The 21,307-nt window shown below is 39.8% G+C and overlaps 1 protein-coding gene across 1 annotated transcript in view; it reads left to right on the forward strand.

Moving 5' to 3' along the window:
* Positions 1 to 21,307, forward strand: part of ELP2 (elongator acetyltransferase complex subunit 2) — a 54,680-nt gene extending 33,373 nt beyond the window's left edge. Inside the window, exons 17-22 of the mRNA XM_063298739.1 lie at positions 6,119 to 6,191; positions 9,244 to 9,436; positions 13,214 to 13,335; positions 14,731 to 14,870; positions 16,675 to 16,788; positions 19,969 to 21,307. Coding sequence (XP_063154809.1) covers positions 6,119 to 6,191; positions 9,244 to 9,436; positions 13,214 to 13,335; positions 14,731 to 14,870; positions 16,675 to 16,788; positions 19,969 to 20,125 — 799 coding nt within the window. The 3' untranslated portion in view covers positions 20,126 to 21,307. The remainder of the gene's footprint in view (positions 1 to 6,118; positions 6,192 to 9,243; positions 9,437 to 13,213; positions 13,336 to 14,730; positions 14,871 to 16,674; positions 16,789 to 19,968) is intronic.

The raw sequence follows: 21,307 nt of genomic DNA on the forward strand, positions 1-21,307 counted from the left end.
GGAGCTGAGAAGCACCCGACCAGCCACGCCTCTCGCCTCGCCGAACTGAGCCAAACAAACAGGGTGTGGTTGGAGCATGCGCACGCCAGGTCAGAACCCGAGCATGCGCACCATGGACACACCCTGGGAAGGCACGTGGTAGAGGGAGGAGCAAAGGGAGGGGCGACAACTACTCCGGCGGGAACTTTGAAAAAAAAAAAAAAAAAAATGTGGCGTTTTGACAGCTCCACGGGGAAAACCCAGAAAACCGGGGGAGAACACTATTCGAAAAGGGGGCAGTATGTCATGAGTGCCGTTGAGCTAAAGTCATCAGCGCAATGGCACACATGACAATGACAAGGAAATAGGTGAAGGGGTACAAGTTAAGTAGCCATCAACCTACAACGACTAACGGCCAACAAACAATAGCCAAATGAATCACGGAGCCACCCAAACCATCAGCGGCAATACAACGGGGATCGCCCAGCTGAAAGCAATCAGCAGAGGAATGGAAACCTGATGATGGGCGATCCCGGAAACCCTCACCCACCGGCAGGGCAACGCATGGGACAAAAGGGGGGTGACGTGACCGTGAGCGAGGGGGCGCTGACCGGCGCGGGGTATTTAAACCCTGCACCGGCGCGCTCCTGTCACTCTCAGCTTTTTTCTACCAACGCTGTACCTGCCCTGCAATAAAGCAGAGCCTGATTCGCAAACCAGTGTCTGAATGTTATTCAGAGGGAGGCAGCGCATGACACCCTCCCACTTCCCCCATTTGTTGCATTTTTTGGAGAATTATTGTCTAAGATAGGACAATTATCTTGCTGATGGACAGACAGGTGTGCAGAATCTTGAGCCTTGTTAAGTGACTTATTTCCCACATTCTATTGCCTTCGAAAATATATAACAACCATTGAACTCCACATTGTGAGCAATAAGACATCAAGACTTTGAGGCCTTGCCATTTAGATGTAAAACAAACTCACAAGTATTCACCAAAACACTAATAACAACAACTGTACCTGTGCTTGAGTATTATTATTATTATTATTATTATTATTATTATTATTATTATTAAATGTATTGGCCACCCAGTTCCAGTGGACTCTGGGTATCATCCGTGTTTAGTACAGAGTGTGAATAATACACATTTTTCAGTCTCCACAATCATGACTTTATACTCCTTCACATCACACCAACTGGGTTGTTAACACAAATGTGCATAATTTGAGGCCCCAAGTCTCTGCACTCAAAACTATAATAAAGTGGTGGCTGTTGCTTTGTTTTGCAGCATGCTAGGCTCCATTTAAATTTTTTGTTTAGAATCAAAGTAATGTTTCCAGTTGAGTGAAGCAGGAGTTAGATGAGCTCCAAGCGGGACAGCCCACGTGGATATCACACAACTATTTATAAAGATAGAATCCCTGAAATTGTCATACTTACTTGTGCCTGAATGGTTGTATGGTTATGCCTCGGTTGGTAGGCTTCTTGTACTGACACCTTTAGCAATCCTATCTGGCAGGAATTTAAGTTAGAAAATAAGTTTTCAACTACCAGATCTCATTTCACTGGCATAGATAGGCCTTCTGCATGCTGTCTGCCTGTTATTATCTGCAAACAAGGCAATGCATGCTGCTGCAGAGATTTTGTATCGCTCTACACAGAGAGTCTGTAGAAGAAAATACCTCTCCCCAGTTGACACCACTTGAATCCAATATAGGTTTCTGACAGTAATAGAAATTGTCTGATTTTGGATTTGCCTCTCACTTTTTCATCAACCCATATGAAAAGCATGGATTTAAAATTGTGCTTTGTCCTTTCCTGGCCCACTTGACCTCTTGTCTTGTTTTACCAACAAATCCCAGACATTGCTTAGATATAAGTAGTTAAGAATTTCTTTTGGCACTATCATTCAAAAAACTTTATTTAAAAATAACACTTCTGCCTCTCTGTTTGAACACTAATAAAAAAATTGGAAACTAAGTGAAAGTATCTGATGCAGTATACTGTAAATCAGAAGAATCTATTCTGCTGACATTATAAAACTAGTAAAGAGAGGTGCTGGATAGTTGTGGCCTAATCTTTCCCTGAAAGTCAGTATTTACTAAGACTTTTTTCCTCTTGGATAGTTGCAAGAATGATGTTTGTTTCTCAGCAAGTTACAGTAGTTTGAATTGTTTTGTAAGCAATACAAGTCTCTCAGCTGATTCCTTGCAAGAGAAGACTGATGGGGGATGTAATTATAACAGCCCTTAATTGGTCTAGTTAGTTTAACAAACCAAATGATTTTTAAAACTCTGAATTTTACTGTACATGTTTGAAGTTACTCAGGTATTTTGACAAGCAGTAAGAAAATATTTTTGGTTCTCTATTGTATTTGTATCTTGAAAGAATCTTGAAAGAAGCAATGTGCAATCATGTAAAATGTAGGTTGAAAGTTGCCATAGCAGCAGAGAAATAGATAAGTTTGGAATAATTGTCCAAAAATAGACTATTTAGCAATTGCATGTCTGTAAGAGAATATTGAAGCCTCAGCATCATAGTTTAAAATAAATTAATTTTTATGAATATTTAAATAATGTATAAGAATCTATTGAAATATTTGTAAGATATCAAATTGATATCAAATCACAATCAAATACATATCAAATCACAATCAAACTGTAAAACTATGAACTTTGAAATAGCCACAATAGGTCATTTTTTTAATAGAATGTCAGTTGCATTGTTTATGCAGTAGTGTTTAATGCTTATAATCAGATGCCCTTTACAAATTTTAGAATTTTGTTTCAGCTATTCACCATGTACAGTACATCTGATGCTGCCAGATGTTAGATTATCACTGGTTACCTTAGCATGAATAAGGAATGGTTCACACATCTATACTTTCTTACATCACTTGATTAACATTTCACCACTCCTAGCTGCATGTATAAATGGTTGCTATTAAAAGATGCTCTTTTGATATTGTGTGATTATGAAAGTTCTGTTCCACAATAATCTATTTACTGTACACACAAAAATAAGTGGTTCATTGTCATTTGGAGACCCAAATAGTCTTGCTGGTAAGCAGAGAATCTTGTATTAATTCTGGATAATATACCAAGTACAAAGTTACATCTTCACAGAGATAGCTTTGCTTCTGTTATTTGTGCCCTAGTAAATATTCGTTCGAATCATTAATGTAATATATGATGCTGACTTTGAAAACGATTTGGAAAATTCAGCCGATAAAAAGTCAGCAGTGAGATTGTTCACTGGTCAGTGTAATCATATTACAACAGTGCTTTATGATGTGCTTTGGATGGCAGATCCAAGTCCAAGTATCATTCCCTAAGTCTCTTGAGGCGAGTCTTTTGAGGATTATCTCCTTTTAGATATTAAGCAAGTTGACTAATATTCATTGGTAGATTTCAACTTATCTTGTTAATAAATTGGCTGAATTCTCTGTGTTTTGTGTCAGAGAAAAAGAAAGGGAAAAGAAGACTCTTGGGTAATCATAGATGACCAACCTACAGTATGAAAAATGTGTGGAAGCTTACCCATTTTGTAAATATATGCTAAGTCCCATAAATCCAGATAGCCAAACTGACTTTAAACTTTTCTTTGGTTGATAAGATGTTACAGTTTAGTTATTGAACTGTTCTGTTTTGCAGATATAGGTTGTAAATATCCATTAATATGTTAAGTGTTATTTTTCTACTTTTTGGTTTTGTATTTATAATTTATAAATATAATTTATAAATATAATTTTTTGTATTTATAATTTGTATTTTTGTATTTTGAGAGCCAGTTTGGTCTAGTGGTTAAGGTGCTGGGCTAGAAACTAGGAGACTGTGAGTTCTAGTCCTGCCTTAGGCATGAAAGCCGGCTGGGAGACCTTGGGCCAGTCACTCTCTCTCAGCCCAACTCACCTCACAGGGTTGTTGTTGTGGGGAAAATAGGAGGAGGAAGAAGTATTAGGTATGTTCTCTGCCTTGAGTTATTTATAAAAATAATAAAGGTGGGATAAAAAATTAATTAAATTAATTAAATTAATAATATAGATAGTTAAGAATGTAGATGTTTTATTTGTTCCCTTGTTTTTTACAAGGGGATGATTTACTTTTATATAAAAAGTCCTCTATTAATTGAAAGGTATAAAGTTAACGTTATTTTGGGGTAATTTTTTGCTTTACATTTTCTTTGACAATTTATAGAATGATGCATTTGGAAGCCATTCAGGCCATTAAGTCCAACTCCTATCACTGCATTTGTCACACAGCAGTTGACTTGTAAAGAAAATGCAAGGTGAAAAGTCAAAAATAATGGTATTATACACCTAAAAACTAACACTAATCAGATACATGTACATTTATGCAGTCCTTTATCTGAAATGCACAGAATTATGACTTCAGAAATGTGTGGTCTCTCACAAAAAACAAAACCTCAAGCATAACAAAATTTAAATGTCTATTTAATGCACATGCACACAGCCATATACACTTTGACAAGAAATTTTGACATACGATCTGAATTTTCTCCTTCAGGAGCTTAAGGTAATATTGTTCACTCAATTTTTCCTCAGAACAATAACCCTCAGAAGTGAGCTGAAAGAGAGGGACTGTCCAAAGTTACCCCTGGTCAAAGTGGGCTTGAACCTGTTTCTTCCTGGTCCTAGTCCAAGACCATCACCATTTTACCAAAATGTTCTACCTGTGAAATCAGTAGTTTGAGGAAATATTCCTTCCATGCAGTGTCATTTACAAAACAAGGCTCCCAACACTGAGCACACATTAGAATTTCTATAGAGATGCAAAAAATGTTTTTAGAATGCAACTTGAACTAGACCATGGCTCATGCCAACATGTAGCTTTTTTTCTCATGCTCATGGACTCAAGAAGAGAAATTTGTTTCATTTTTATCATAGGAACCTCTTACGGGCTGAACTAGTGATTGTAGGTAGGATTTGGGCAGTATAAGATAACTTCTTTGTATAGAAACCTAGAAAATGTAGGAAAAAGTTCAAGTCTACTTTTCTCCCGATTTGCTGTTTCCTTCCCATACATCACTGAAGAATCTTCGGTGTGTTCTCACGTAACACTGAGTGCTGTTATAGTTTGCTCCAAAAAAGGAACCATGTTGGTTAGTTCTCAGGCAAGAATCCATTTGTAACCATTATTTCTTTTTGGTTTAATGTATCTGGCTTCTTGTACTGTGTCTTGGCTATTTTTATGATTAGTTTTTAATTTCTTTTTATGTATTGCCCAAACTACCTATCAAGAAAAATAAAAGCAGTAGATAACAGTAGCTAGAAAAGATACATAATGTGGAATTTTTCCCTTTATGATAGAAAAATTCCCAAGGAGACTTGGGGGGAGATAGCACAAAATAAAAGAATAGGTAACGGTAGTTCTATACTGTTCTGACTTCAGACAGAAGAATTCATTAATTCGCTGTAATACATGTTAATGTGTTTTTTTTCGAAGCAGTAGATCAAGGAACTCCACAGTTCTTTGGAGGGTTGTAAGCAGTTGCTCAAAGATATGATCTGAAAAGGCAAACACATCTTTCTGAAATGTGATTAATAATACTATTCTATGATGCTACAATGTAGCTAATATAGGATGTATTCTGGGGCACATCTTCAGTTCATGAATGATGATAGTGATGCCCAGCAGGCATGCATGAAATGAGGGTGTGTGTAGAGAATAAGGAAGATGACCTTAACAGAGATAGGCCAGAACTGTTACTAAAGCAACGAGGAGAAAAACATGGCTTAAGTCCAAAACAAGTAGAAAATACGCATTAAGTGGCTCAGACACTTCCCTAATTCACTTGGTATAAGGAGGGAGGAGTCATAGCATAACCAGACTTGCAAGATTCTGTTATTAGAGCCAATCTCAATAAAAGTAGTCTTAGCCTTCCTGGAGTTGATTCTTGGTCTGGTCTACTTTGTTGGACTGACAGTATGCATCCTACAATATGTCCACGTTTCTTCTGAAATATGCGGATTTCATAGTAAAAGTGGATTCCTTGACTGGTAAATTGTTTTGTTGAAGATTAACAAGTTTCAAAACATTTGAATTGATTAATAATGTATGAAACTTCCCCTTGAGATTACTTTTCCTTTTACTATCTCATTTCTTTATTATTTTAGATATGGACATAGTTATGAAATTTTTTGTGTTGCCTGCAATAATGCAAATACTGTGATAGCCTCAGCGTGTAAGGTAAGAAAATACTTTTAAACAGTAACTTTGAAATTCACATCCAAAGTGCTAAATATGTGGCCACTCAGTATGTTGGATGGTCTTAGGGACAACAGAAGAATCCTACAATATTCCAGTAGTTGTCTACCATTCTGCTTCCCACATGTCCAAATGTGTCAGGAATCCCTCAAGTCTAAAAGCAGAGCCCCCTGGATGGTGATGCTCCCAGCAGTTAAGAATGAGCATCCTAGACAGCTGATTTCATGTTGAAACATTATTCATTAAAAAAAAGTGAAGATAAGAAGCTGAGATACATTTTTTTTAAGTCATGTGATAAAAGTGCCGCCTAAATAAAAATATTTCATGGATGATTCCACATATCTTCTATCAGCTGTACACAGTGTACATGGCAAAATGAAGAGATTTCCAAAAGCCAAGGGAGACCTGACAATTTTGATGCAAGTGGTATTCTGTTCAAGAATAGAAAGAGCAAAGATCACTTGTAGGGTATTGTTGTTGTTGTTGGGTGTTTTGCTCATAGAATTACAGTTAGTTCTTAATGAGAAGAGTTTGTGCCATTACAATGTGTATTATTCCAGTCTTAATACTTCTCTTTCAAAATATACCTTACAAATTAATCAGCTTGTTACAAGGGTAGAGAGGGAAAAAGGTTAATCAGACTATTGGGATGGAAAAATAAATGATATACCAGAAGTATTTTTGTTTGCAGCGGAGTACAAATGTAATAAACAAGCAAACAAATGTGCCTGGACACTTCTAGTGAATGGTGGACCAGATGACAGATTAATAGCAGAGTAATTCACAAAATTATTTGCATCAGCTCAGAGTTAGAAGCCATCTTGAAAGAATCCTAAGAGGTGTCAGGGGTAATGCCTAATCATGTTATCTGGAAAGCGTTTGAACCTGTTGATCCTGAAAAGGTGGAGATCTTTTGGGAGATGACCAGTGCCACTATGAGTAGAGAGTAAGGAAGTTGACCTTGACATAGATATACAGAAACCATTACCTAGGCAAAAGGGACTGAGGAAGCGACTCAGGCAGACAGTTTGGTAATTCCCTGAAGGGGGAAGGAGGTACTGCACAATTAGATTTGCAAGAGTCTGTTAGTATAGCCAATCTCAATAAAAGTAATTTTAGCCTTCCTGTGGAGTTGATTTCCTGGCCTGGTCTACCTAGTGGGTCTCATGCAGTGGGATTCAGTCACCTCCCACCTAGTTTGTATGGACTCCCAGGAAGATAACACTGCATGATCATAATTCCTCATCATGGGAGGGGGAAATGCCTTGTTGTTGCCTACTCCTAGTTGTATTGGACAACTGTTGCCCAGTTTCATAATTTCACTTATTGATGAAGGTTATTGAGAAGGTGGTGGCCATCTACAAAGGGCTCTGGAAGGAAAGTATTGTCTGGACCCTTTTCATTTAGGTTTCAGATACAGGCATGGGACAGAAATTGCATCGACTGCTGTCATTGATGACCTGTGATGAGGCTTAGAGAGGGGGAGTGCACCCCTACTAATCCTATTTAATCTATCAGCAACCTTTGATACCATTAACCACAGTATCTTTCTGGACCACCTATGAGTTTTATGAATTAGGAACACTGTTCTGTCTTAATTCATCTTCTTTCTGATGGGGCTTTTCCAGTCAGTGTGCATGACAGAAGAAAAATCGAGCCCTTAGGCATTCCAAGATGGAAAACTTCAGGGCTTGACCCTCTTTTTCACCTTATTGAACATCTACATGAAGCCACTTGAACTGATCATTTAGAGGTTTGGTGTCAGTATCATCAATATGCATCTCTAACTCAGGTCCTATGGGAGATGCAGTAGAAGTGTTGTCTCAGTTCCTGGAGGCTGTTAAAGTCTGGATGGGGAAAAGCAGGTCAGGACTCAACCCTGGCATGGAGTGGCTGTGGATTCCAAAACTGACTCTTTAACAATATCAGCTTTAGCTCTGGATGGGGTTGTGCTCCCCTGGAAGGAACTGATAGTCTAAGGATGCTTCTGGACTCTCAGTTCCTGTGGGAATAGCTGATGTAAGCTGCACTTAGGGGGTTATTCATGAAGTTTTAGCTGTGCACCAGTCCAACCATTTCTAGAGTAGAAGGTGCTGGCTATGCCCTTGTCACCTCAAAGGCAGACACTGTAATGTGCTCTGTGTGTGATTGCCTGTGAAGGCCACCAGAAGCAAATGTAGTGGCCTGCATGTTAACTGGGACAGCCCACTATTGCCATGTAACACCAATATTACAGAAGCTGCTCTGGTTGCCAGTTTGTTTCCAGGTACACTTCAAGGTGCCTGGCTACCTCCAAGATTGTGTATTCCAAATAGAATCTGGCCCCCTGCCCCAGGCATGCCCATAGAGGATGCTTGCTGAGAGTCCCCACTCCTCATGAGGTACCACAAGAGGGGACTGGGAGGTGAGCATTCTTTGTAGGAACTCCCCTTCTGTAGATGTAAGAACCCCACCCTCATTTTTTAATATTCAGAAAGCTTTTAAAAACATGGCCTTTCCAATGTGTTTTTGAGGACAGGGATGAGAGTGGGTAGAAATACTTGAGTATGTGATGAATTTCTGCTGTTTGATGATACACAATACTTTGATTTTATGTTTATATAAAAGTGCCATTTTTTCTGATCGCTATATTATTGGGTACTTACATGTTCTTGTAAACCACTTAAAGTCAAATGATTAAAGAGGCATAAAACATTCATAACAATAAACAAACATGCATTCACTTCCATAAAAATAGTTTAAAACAACAACAACAAAGGAGTGTGGGCAAGATTCTTGCCAAGAGAATGTTTTTTAATCAGAAGAAGATGGGTTTCCTGTTTTCTTAACTCTTTAGCCACTGCAGTAGCCTTCCACAACCTCATACCCAACAGGTTGTTGGTCTGCAACTCCCATTGGCCCCAGCCTGGTACATTCCTTCTTGATGGGAGTTATAGTTAAACTCACTCGGAAAGCTCCAGTTCTGTTGTGGCCTCAGGTCCTTTTCCCAGATTGTGTCTGCTTGTTTTCAGTACTGCCTTTTTCCATTTTTCAGGCTTCTAAAAAAGAATACGCAGCCATTATTTTGTGGAGCACCACAACCTGGAAACAACTGCAGAGCTTACCTTTCCACAATCTGACAGTGACACAGATTTCTTTTTCCCCAAATGATAAATTCTTGCTAGCAGTTTCAAGAGATAGGAACTGGTCGCTTTGGAAATCTAATCATATCAACCCAACAGAATCAGGTAAGTTTGCTGGTCGAAAATTGATGCAGCTTTTTAAACTGTTTTAAGAATAGGGTTCTAAAAAAAACTTCTTAAAGAATATATTTTAGTTCCTTCCTAAGATTTCATTTCTTTTTTGTGAATGGCGTTCCTAAAAAATTGAGCACTAGGATGTGCAAAATGTTGAAGGGTTGTTTTAATTTGACAGAGGCTTCAAGGCTTCAAAGTAGTTCTGTTCTTCCATCTCTAAAAGTGAAACAGTAGCATTGCTTTGCTTTGAGGTCTCATCCAGCAGTTGCAGTCTCTGGAAAAGCCTGCTGTGCAATGCACCTGTTGCTCTAATACATCCCCATATCTGGGGTTTTTTAGTGTTTCCTCTGATTGATATTAATGCATGGGGAAATAAATATATCAGCTCGAGGCTATTAAAGCAGAAATATTAATTTGAATTCTGCAAATCCCAAGCCTTCCTTAATATGTGGTAGTTGGAATCAGCATCAGAAATTAGGTTTCATGCAAAAGTATATTGAATCCAGTGAAGGTTAAGAGTTTTGTTTTGTTTTGACACACCACATTTGCCTGTCAAAACATGGGGGGGGTGGATGAGGTTTCTATGCAAATCTCTGACCATACGACCTGACATCCACCCTGCAGAGGGAATTAAGTGGAGGAAAGGCAAATGGCTTGCAGTAAGGAAGAAACTGCAAGAGTGAGGGGGAGGATTTACAAGCACTGAACATCCAGCTGAAAGGGGAGGAAAGATGGGTTGTGATGGTTATCTCAGTCTAGTTGAATTGGGAGGAAGAGTGCCCGAAGCATCATACTGTGTAGCTTGCTGGTGTTTTGCAAGTAGTTTAAAAGAGGCCGAGCTAAGGCAAGGAAACATTCTTTTTTTTTTTCTTGATGTAGATGAATGAGAATGGCTGTCTCATTCGAACAGTCCACCCTGGGCACCTGATGGACCCTATTGGGTTCCAGAAGGAGCTTGGGGTTGTTCTTGGGGCTCTGGTACGGGCCTTAGTTACCACTTGAAATGAGAGGGTGACTTTTCCCCCAGTGCCTGGGGGCTGTGGGGGTTTGGATAGAGGAGAGTAGGCTTCAGCTCAGCCCTGGCAAGACTGAGTAGCTGTGGGTTTTAGCACCCCCCTCCCCTGCTCTTGAGATTTTCCATCTTAACTCTGCCTGGTAATGCACCTCCCCAATCAGAGCTGGTGTGTAATTTGGGACTCCTCCTGGACTTACGGCTCCTGCTTGAAGAGCAGGTGGCAGTTGTAGCTGGAGGGGCTTTGTACCAGTTTGTCTTGTGCACCAATTGCGCCCATTCTTGGACCAGGAGGTCTTGCTCGTGGGGACTCCTGCCTTAGTCACCTCTTGTTTGAATCACTGTTGTGCCCTCTGCATGGGGCTGCCCTTGAAGAGCATGTGGAAGCTGCAGCTGGTCCAGAATGGGCAGTTTTTGCCTCTCTTGATATGCTTATATCATACCACTGCTCCCCAAGCTGCACTAGCTCCCAGTAGGCTTCCGGGCCCAATTCAAGGTCCTGGTTATGATCTATAAAGCCCTGCAAGGCATAGGACCAAGCTTTTGCAGGACCGCCTGTCCCCCATTGTTTTTGCCCACCCCATTGGTTCTAGCAGGGAGGGTACTGTATGCTCCCGGTCCCTTCCATCCAATACAGTAATGCTATCTTGTTGGACCCTGGAGTCATGCCTTCTCTGTGGCTGCACCTGCCCTGTGGAACAGCATCCCCCTGAGAACTGCATGGTTCAATCCTGTTAGCCTTTTATAAAGCCATGAAGACTTGGCTGTTCCCCCAGGCATTTGGGCCAGGATGTTAGGTGAGCTCTGTTGGTCATTTTCCTCTTTTTTATGGGAGTGGTGTTGTTGTTTTAATCAGGGCATCATATGTTATATACTATTACGGTGGTTTTAATCTTTGTACGCCACCCAGAGTCACTGTTGTGAGATGGGCAGCTCTATGGGTAATTTAAATAAATGAAATGAAACCCAGTTTTTTTATATTTCCAATGAAATCATTTTATTTTATAAAACTATAAGGTTGTATCATTGTTTTATTAGATATAGAGACTAAAAAATTATTAAAAATAAATGGTATATTTATCACACAAATTCTATTATTGATTGATTGATTGATTTGATTTGATTTGATTTGTATTCTGCCTTTCTTCAAGGCAGTTTATAAAGTGCTCCCTCCTCCTATTTTTCCCCAAAGCAACCACCCTGTGAGGTAGATTGGGTTGAGAGAGTGAGTGGCTCAAAGTTACCCAGTGAACTTCTGTGGCTGATGGGTCTCCCTGTTTCTTCACCCCTAGGCCATTTTAAGGAGTCATTAGTGTCACCAGATTTGAGAATTTCTACCTTAAAATGTTGCATTTTGCATTACCAGGCGAAATCAGCTCTGGCAGTAGTTTGACTATTAAGGGACACCATGGAAACTTAGAGTATTTTTATGTTAATGATGTCCTTACAATGATGAGCGATTGCTAAACGTAATGACGACTTTATTGACCCCATTAGTGACACAGCTGCCACTTCATTGATGGAAGGATGGTGTCTGATACTTGCTAATATACATACATAATGAATCACTGGATTTCTGAGTAGAATGTCTATGAAGGAGTTGGGTTCCAGAAGTATAACACTGTAACATTGACTGCTTTAAAGGGAAGACAGAAATTGTAGATAAATGTGCTGAAAGAACTGAATATATTGCATGGGATTTGGCAGAATTTAATGATGCTTTCATTGATCCGTAGAGTATGTGCAACTTCAGGAACAATAGCACTCCTAAAGAAGAATTTGTCTTGTTTTGAGACAAGTAGAGATGAGGACAGTCAGAGGAAGAGTGCAGAGCAATAAGAATATGCTGGCAAGAAAAACAGAATGCAAAGCCTGGCTAAGCCTGGCCACCAACCTCAAAGGAATGGTCAAGCATAAAATAATATCTCTAATCTGAAAGCAGGGGCAGAGTTGGTATAAGGGTCAAAAGCCAGAGGCCAAAAGTGATCAAGAATATGGCTGTATCAGAGGCTGAAAGAACACTGTTTACAGCACTGGTTGTTCTGAACTGTGGGTTCATAAAGCTTCTGAAACCACACTGATGCACCCGCTTCCAGCAGTAGGCTCCTGAGCAGGACGTCCTCCTCTAAAATATGGAATAAAGTCCTTACTCAAGAAGATGTGGAAATATGGAAATAAAATCCGTACTTGAGAAGAGAGCAAAAAAGTATATGAGTGTGTGAGACACTTTCTCTGTCTCTGTCTCTGTCTCTCTCTCTCTGTATGTCTATAATTGCAAATGTCTGCTTTCTCTAGGCTTGAAGTGGCTTTGGCCTCTTTCCAACCAAGGAACAAACTTCTAGCTTGTGATGGTCTGACCCAAAACTTTCTTGCCTTGGTTTTCAAACTTTGTCCGGCTTGTCTCATAGTTTATCCTTATCTTCTCACAAGGTTTCCTTAGGGGAGTTATGAGAGCAATCTGAACTGAATATATCAGCAGTGCCCAGATGGGAGTAAATATTTTTATGCTGGCAAGATCTATTTTCCGAGGCTGCATAATTTTAAAATATTCTGATATAAGTGCATCAACACCTGGAAGCTTCTACATCATTGCAAAGGGAGGTGCCCTGTCATTTGAAGCACAGGAGGATATGGGAGGGCACCCCAACTTTAGATTTCTGATAACCTCTCATTATTTTTGATGCAATGTGATTTTCTGGAAGGTTGTCTGTTTGCTGCAATAAGAAAGGGTATTCTCTGTTGATCTGTCATTACAGAACCAGCTTTCAGCCTCTTTGCTTATACAGAGAAGAACATTGCTGTGCACAGTCGTATCATTTGGACTTGTGACTGGACCCCAGATAGCAATTATTTTATTACTGGAAGCAGAGACAAAAAGGTAATGCATTTCAAAGACTGCCTTTAGGTTGCTTTTCCTCTTGTTTTGCTTTAGGATTCTCATGATGCACTTCATGTCAACATGTAAGAATAGCTGAGAGTGAACAACTTGGAGTGGTTTTTACTTTCTCTTTACTTGATTTCCCCAGGAAATCCTCAAAAGCATTTTTACAAGGCAAAATGGCTAATAAGTAAGCCAGTGTTTTGTCTGTAAATAGTTTAAAATCTATTACAGCTGTTGCCTTTGAACATGTTTAAAATTATATTTGGTTTTGAAGAAGATACACCAATAAACATACTGTAAATAAAGTAACTATAGTCAGACACATCTCTTGCTTGCTTTCTGTGACTTCTTTCTTTATGTCCTTTGGCTGTCTTTCACTCCATTTAACTATTTGAACAAATACCCACAGGGTAGTCATGTTAAGCTGTAACAATTCTACCAGTATGGGCCAGGAGATACCAGGAATGGACAACCTTTTGATTGCTTTGAACCATGCATAATTTTTTAGAAAGATCTAAGGCAGTGTTTCTCAACCTTGGCAACTTCAAGATGTGTGGACTTCAACTCCCAGAATTCCCCAGCCAGCCACACAAAAATGGATGTATTCCCTCCTTGTCTGATACTGTTGCTCACAAAACCTATGCCACAGTATCTTTGGTTAACACGAGACAGTTTTAACCAAAACTATTACTGCAGTATATTCTTTCTAAGTGATGGTTCAGATACAGAGGGATTGACAGATTTTGGCTTAGCTTGCTAACAGGCTGTTAATTGTAGTTGCTGTTGATCTCCCTTTCTTCATTTCCTCTGCAAAAAATTGAGGTAGGCTGGGGCATTTGCTTTCATGCTAGTCTTTTGAGAAAAGCGCAAGCCGTGTCAGAGGTTTAGCAGAAAGGCAGTGAAAAGTTCCTCTGGGTGGATGAAAAGGAATTGTGCTTGAAGCAGACAAGTGGATTTATGAAACTCGGCATTATATGGCTAAATAGAAAGACATTTGTTCAGCATTTGCTCAGTATTGAGTTATACCAATGTCTCATGTATGATGTTTTTATATAACTTGGTGATGTATATGAATTATTAGTTTATTATAACTGCTGTCACTGTTGCTGTTTATATGGAATTATACCCTGTTTATCTTAAGGACCAGGGTGAATAGTAGCACTGAACAGCGTATACAGTTTCATGTCCTTTGGAGGGCTCACCATCAGTGTGTATTCAGCTGAATGGAATAGATGTGAAAAATAGGATTTTAAGATTCTGGGCTCATGCAAACCCCTCTTTCTTTTGGGGACAATGGTTAATTTCTCTCTATTTACTTTATGGTGGCGGTATATATATATAAGCTTTGTAATGTTCCATTTTCAATGTGACTGACTTTTGTACTTCAATCAGGTCATGATCTGGGGTAAATGTTTAGCAGAAGAGAATAAAGATAAGGACTTGGGCCCAATCCAGCCTTGTTCACCAGTCTTGGATGTTGGTGATTCAGTCACTGCAATTAGTGCTAGTCATACACTTGCTTCTGATGGGAGGTATGTACCTCTTGTATTCTTGGAGAAGTCATTTGTTCGCACATTGAGTAAGAGTATTCCATATTGGTCAGCTTCCTAAAATAAAGCCAGAAATCTTCTCCAAGTTGCACTGTACTTTAGAGTTTTTTCATTTACCTTGCTTTCTCAGGTCATAATGGTTAAATGGCATATAATCTGTTGTATCCTTAGGCCCTATAGGAGGAGAGGGGGGCTATCATAAATCTGGAGGGGGCACATTTATGCCAGTTAGATGTAATGTTACAGATATGAAGATGAGGCCATCATGATTATAACTTTATATAAATAGTTATGTACCTCTTTAGGGTTTGGGGATTTTTTCCCCTCTGTCTAAAAATAATCCATAGATAAATGCAGGGCTTTCTTTAGAGCAGGATGGATAACAGTCATGTTTCCCTCAATTTAATTTTGTGAGACCTTTGATGTAATGTTAAAAGCCCTTTGGAGACAAATCCAAACCTCTGTAACAGCTCTGACAACCAACTGCTGGGAAGTGACAAAAGAGATTGAAGCAAAAGGAGATTGGAAAAAAAGAAGAAACATCTGAAAGAATGGGTGGTGCCACCCACTTCCCCACCCCAACCCCATTATCCCTGAGGTGATGCAGACTTTGACGGGAATGGATGGCCCACACCAGTCTTAGTGTGACCAGTTAATGATTTGATTAACTGTACAATAACTTCTACATCCCATCTGTCCCTCTGCCCTTTATCTAGGTTAAGGTTTAACAAAATAACATTTTTGGGAGGGCTCATAGGTGCTGCTAAACTACATCTCCCTCAATATTTATTAAAAATAATGCATGATCTAAGATGATATCATATTTGGCAAGCAATACATTGGAAATGGGCTGAGGGAAGACTGAACATGATAATGATACATAACACACTTTGTTGTTTGAGTTATGCCAAGGAAAAACAGATTGACAGTGATCATCTTTCTTATACTGCTCCAAGCCCTTCCTCTTTCTCAATTTTTTCTTTTTTTAAGTTTACAGCATCTCGGGGAATGCTTTCCTTAACTATATATCCATATAAAAAGTGTGCACTTAGCAAGGTTTATCTGTGTTTAATCACGTCTACCTACAGGGTTTGCTATAGGACATACGTACTAGGAATTAATAGACTATTCCTTCTTTGCAAAGTATGGCAAAGAAGGCATATGTGTGGAATGCACCATATATTCCTAAGAATCCAGTTCACCTCTCTGTGGGACTTGAGCTCATTAACTCAAGAATAGATAACCTGTTGCCTGTGGATGCCAGTGTGCCACTGGATGCCTTCCTTGACTCCCATCAGGCTCCCTGCTGTCCCTGACACAAAGAGCTCCAACATCGTTTTTCCAAAGTGTGTCTAAAACTGCATAGAGATTTGTAGAGAATAGACATAATGGATGACTGTAGCCAGAGCTTTGCTTGAAAGGTGCCCCCCAGCAAAGAAAAGGATAAAGACCAGCTGACGGAATAGAGGACATTTGAGAAGACCAGAGTGTTAGTGGAAAGCAAGTTTGCCTTTTGGTAGATGGTTTTGTTCTCTGGCTGGCTATAGCAGCTTTTGTGAATGTGCAAGCCAACTCTGCCATAGTCACAAGGTTCCCATGGGGCAAAGTTGACTACCACAAAGAAGCAGAAGTTTCTTTGGTAGTATCTCTTCTGCCTCATAGTTTGTGCATAGTTTGCTTCAGTAGAAGTGGTGATTAAAACGTGGGACATCTTTCAAAACTTAAGTATACATGACAGAGGAAAATGCTTGCTTTAACACCTGACAGACCTATTTCTTTTCCGTAGCTTCATAATTGCCATTGGGACAGAATGTGGGAAGATTCATTTGTACAAATGGAAGCCAGGTGATAAAAGGGTGCCACTTTCTGACTGGTGCAAGTGTGTTGAGACAGATAACAGGTGAGCTACTATATTTGTGTTATGTTTATAAGTAGTATAAGCAGATCTTATCGGTTTTCTGGATGCCTTGTTATTAGATTAGAACAGGGAGGCACTCTGAAGCCTTCTGGTGGTTTTGAATGGCAGTTACCACAATCTCTTGTCACTGTCCGTGTTGACCGAGAGTGATGGGATTTGGTCCAGAATATGTGGAGGGCATCAGATTGCTTATTCTTCAATGAGAAAGTTAATGTTACATTCAAAAAATGCAAATATGTAGTTAAGTAATTCTATAATGAATACCTATTTAAATAAAATTATCAGTCCCTAGAGAATCCTAGAAAATTCTGCTAATGCCTCTGTCAGTAACTTCCTTGCTGTTAGATGAATTAAACTGACAAATATCCATAATGTCCTTAATGCCATGTAATTGATAAACAGAGCATCTACTGAATTACTATTTTTGTAGGGACAAAGATTGCAAATATTGTGTGTTTGCACAAGATGAATTCTCTACCCACTGCAGCCCTTCTGTACCCTTCTAAAGCCTCTCTGAAAGATTGGGGTCCCTGAGAAGGCTTGGAGGAAGGGTAAAGGAGTAGGACATTAAGCAAAATAATAGATTGAGGTGGCTTGTGTTAAGCAAGGTGAAGTTGGACATAATCTTTTTTATCTCCTCTTCCAACTCAGCATCACCCTGTTTGTTCTTCCTTTCTCTCCCCTCCCTGTTCTCAGATTTCTTCAGGTGCACTTGGACCTCAGGAGGAAAGGGCCAGTAGCAGAACCCATACAGATGTAGGTTCAGACAACCAACCAAATGAATTCATGTCTGGGTCTTTGTATGGCTGCTCTTGGCCCTTTCCCAGTTGTGTTTCAAGAACCATTTCTTGTAAGGGCTTATCAAGCTCACCTAGAATCCTTTGCCTTTCTCTGGGGGTCTTTTTGCCATTTATGTTTCCCTTACATTTTTTAAAAAGGGGATCTTATTCAGAGGTAATATTGTTAATATTGTAAAAGTTTAATTTTGGACAGGTTTGGATTGCTTAAATGTTAGTCACATGGTAATACTGAATTGTGTGTGAATGTGATTAAGGTAAAGTTGATAGGAATTATGCAGCAATAAGGCACAGCTTTGTAATGATTGTAATCTCTGAATTGCATACATACTTTATGATATCTGCACTTGCAACTGTAGTTGATTCGCGGGAATGCATCTACCCAGCTTCATATGCCCATACATTTATCAGGAGTAAGGAGAAACAGCTTGAGTCGTGCAGCATGGGAAAGAGGGACATTCTGTGGCACAGAGGAAAAGTTTTCTTTCCCTTTCTACCAAACTGGCTATCATCACAGATTCCTACACAGCAGGTTGAAGGCTGCAGCAGCAGATGACCTCCGTTTTCCCTGGTGTGCTTCTCAGCCCTGGAAAAGGGCAAAGAGAGAATTAATAATACTTGTTCTTTATATAGCACTGTAGGGAATTCAAAGTGCCTCATGTTACATTATCTTACTGTAATCCTTTCAGCCACCCTGTAAAATAGGTCAGTATTCTTTCCATGCAATTCTTGTATTACAGATATGGGGCGGAGAGAGAAGAGCAAGGGACTAGTTTTAGATTGCCCAATAGAAGGATGGCTGAGATGAGCTCTTAACTGGATCTGGGGGCTTCTTGAATTGTAGCCCCTTCTCTTAGCTAACTTCAGTAGTCTGCACCAAATACGGAAAATTCCCTTACATGCTGGTTTTATATATTCATGATTCTTTTTATCAGGGTTTCGTTGAAGCCTTACCCTTATTTGAATTAATAATCTGGATTTATGTTCAGATTCTTGAAACTTCAAATTAAAAATAGATCTAGATTTGGTTTGGCTCTCATGTGGATTTTAAGTTATGTGCCTTTTGAGGTCTGGGTTGTAACTGGAGCTATACAGCAGGACTGTAAAAGCCTGATGAGACTTTAAATGTTTGAATTTCTCACTGTGCTATTAACTTTTTCATTCATTTAAGTAGGCCCAAATGGCTTACTTGGTATACCAGGAACATCTGTTCCTCTTGTTCCTCCTTCAAGTTGTTTGCCTAGTTTCACGTACATGCCATATCACACTGAGTCCACTTGGGCATCTCCAAGAAGAACAGCAGTGTAAAATAACAATTGTAATAATAATTATTATAAAAAATACAATAATAAATGCTCCATACAGTAATAGCTAGGTTTTACATAGTTCAGTTGGCACAATGTGAATTCTCTGCATAAATACCAAATCTAATTTACTGAATAGGCACTGCATTCTGTAAGTACAAAGTTACAGTTTTTTCATTCTAGCTACCTAATTCTGGGATATATTTAGCTACTTGGACAAGACTGAACTAAATCTAATACTTGCTTTTAATTGGTTTTCTTCAAGGGAGATCATGTGTGTGCCTCAAACATATGGGGAATTTCAGAATGAAATTGTTGGTTACATTTTTTCATACAGCTTTCTGGTTACTGTCATTTTTATTTTCCAACTTTGTCTCATGATCTTTTGCCCATTGGGAGAACCCCTAGAAGGTTGTGGTGTGTAGACCCCCTCCAGATTTTGATCATTATTTGTAGTGACATTTGGATGAGTTGCATGGGGGCAGCTTGCCTTCAGGACACAATCTGAAGCTATGTTTTAAAAATACATTTATAAGCAGTGGTTGAGAGCAAGGTAAAATCTACAGGCTGCCAAAGTAGACATAATGGCAAACTATGATTAATGAAAACCATGGAGAAAAGGATCAGGTAACCTGTGAAGGAGGAGAGGAAGGGCACATAGTTTAGCATTGCATTTGAATTGGGCGCTCACCTCAAGCTGCTGATAGTCTGACTCTTCCTTTGGAACTTTCCAGTATGATTCTTAGCTTCCTGGGTAGCAGTATCATTCTCAATATTGATGCTTGGCCTGAAATTGCAGTGAAAATAAGTAGATTGCTGCTTGAATTATTAATGGGATGAAGTGAAGAAATGTCACTTGCACTGATAATAGTTCTGGCATCTTTAATACCTACAGGCAGTGACAAGTTTAGTTTTTCCATTCTGGCAGCGCTGCAAAGGAACACGTTAATTAGATAAATGCTGATGTTTTGAATTGACAAAGTCCAGCTGAGTTTGACATTTTGTGATTATGAGAGATGAGTTGAGTTTCCTTCTACTAATAGCTTCTGTCTTCGTTGCAGCCAAAGCCATACCCTTGCTGTCAAACAACTGCAGTGGAGGAAGCGCGTGGGCAGAGCAGGGCAGGACACAACAGAGAGCAGCAAGTGGCTGCAGCTGGTGAGCTGCGGGGCAGATCACTGTGTCAAGATCTTCAATATCAATCGGCACAGCCTTTAAATGATGACTTTGGGGCAGGAATACTCTGATTGTTGACATCCCTGAGTACCAGCCATTTCCTAAACTGATTTATTGAAAAGAAGCAAAAATTGGACTTCTAGCTCTGAGAGCTATGCAATCTGACACGTATAAACTGAATGTACATATTAAAGCAGTCTGAGAAATAAAATATGGGCATAATATGGGCATGGGTTCTGTACAAGCAAGCGTTCATTCTATGCTTAGCAGTGGCCACTCCTCATAGAAGGTCCCTATTTGCTGAGTGCACTGTAATCCTCACACACCTGGAACAGATATCAAATGGAGAGACGAGCACACACTGGGAGAAAGAGAATGCTGTTTCTTGTTTCCTTCTCTTTTGTAAAAACACCATGTGCATTTCAGCTTAAAGCTGCAGGGTGGTTGTGTTTTTGCTGCACATCAAGCAGGCTCACAGTAGAGTGCAGGGATTCTATTTTGAAGTCCAGTTTTGTAACTTCTGGAATAGGTAAGGGGTGGTTGCAGTAGAGACCATTGTTTTTGAAGTGTGCAGGCTAGGGAAATTTTGGGGATGGTGGTTAGGTGGAACTGGAGAGTGGAAGAAATGGATGCTGGCAGATTGCAACATTTGTGGTCTTGGATTGGAATGGAAGCAGCAGGAGAATAAACAGTGGTTCCTCCAAAGAAACCAGAAGATGATCCAAACACACAAGAAAGAGTGAGCTGTATCACCCTGAATAGAGGTGCCTGTGCAAGGTAGAAAAAGGGGTGGAGATCCTTGGTTGTTGTTGCTGTTGGTGGTGGTGGTGGTGGTGTTACAGCCCCTGGGCACAAATCTCTGATATGGCAAATGCCCTTAAAGACTGAGCAGTTGGAAAAGGGGAGAGAGAGAGAAGAACAAACAGTGGGACAAATAAGAAGACAAATAAGAGATCCAGGAACCGATGTGCCTGGAATGAAGAGACCAGAGGGAAGACCTGACGGCAGGGACTGTTGAGTTGGAAGGAGACACAAGTACTACAAATGAGTCCCTGTGGGCAGCTACTGTGCCGGTTATCCGTGGCTGCTCAAAGACTGGCCGAGAAGGGCAACATGAATAGAGTTGCAGTTCTATATGAGAGGCAGGGAGGGCAGGAATAAGGCCGTGCTTTAAAACAGAATATCGGCCCTCCTTCATCAGAGGGCCATAGTGAGACTAGCGTA

This window comes from Candoia aspera, chromosome 3 (genome assembly GCF_035149785.1).
Source record: "Candoia aspera isolate rCanAsp1 chromosome 3, rCanAsp1.hap2, whole genome shotgun sequence".
Classification (NCBI taxonomy): Eukaryota; Metazoa; Chordata; class Lepidosauria; order Squamata; family Boidae; genus Candoia; species Candoia aspera.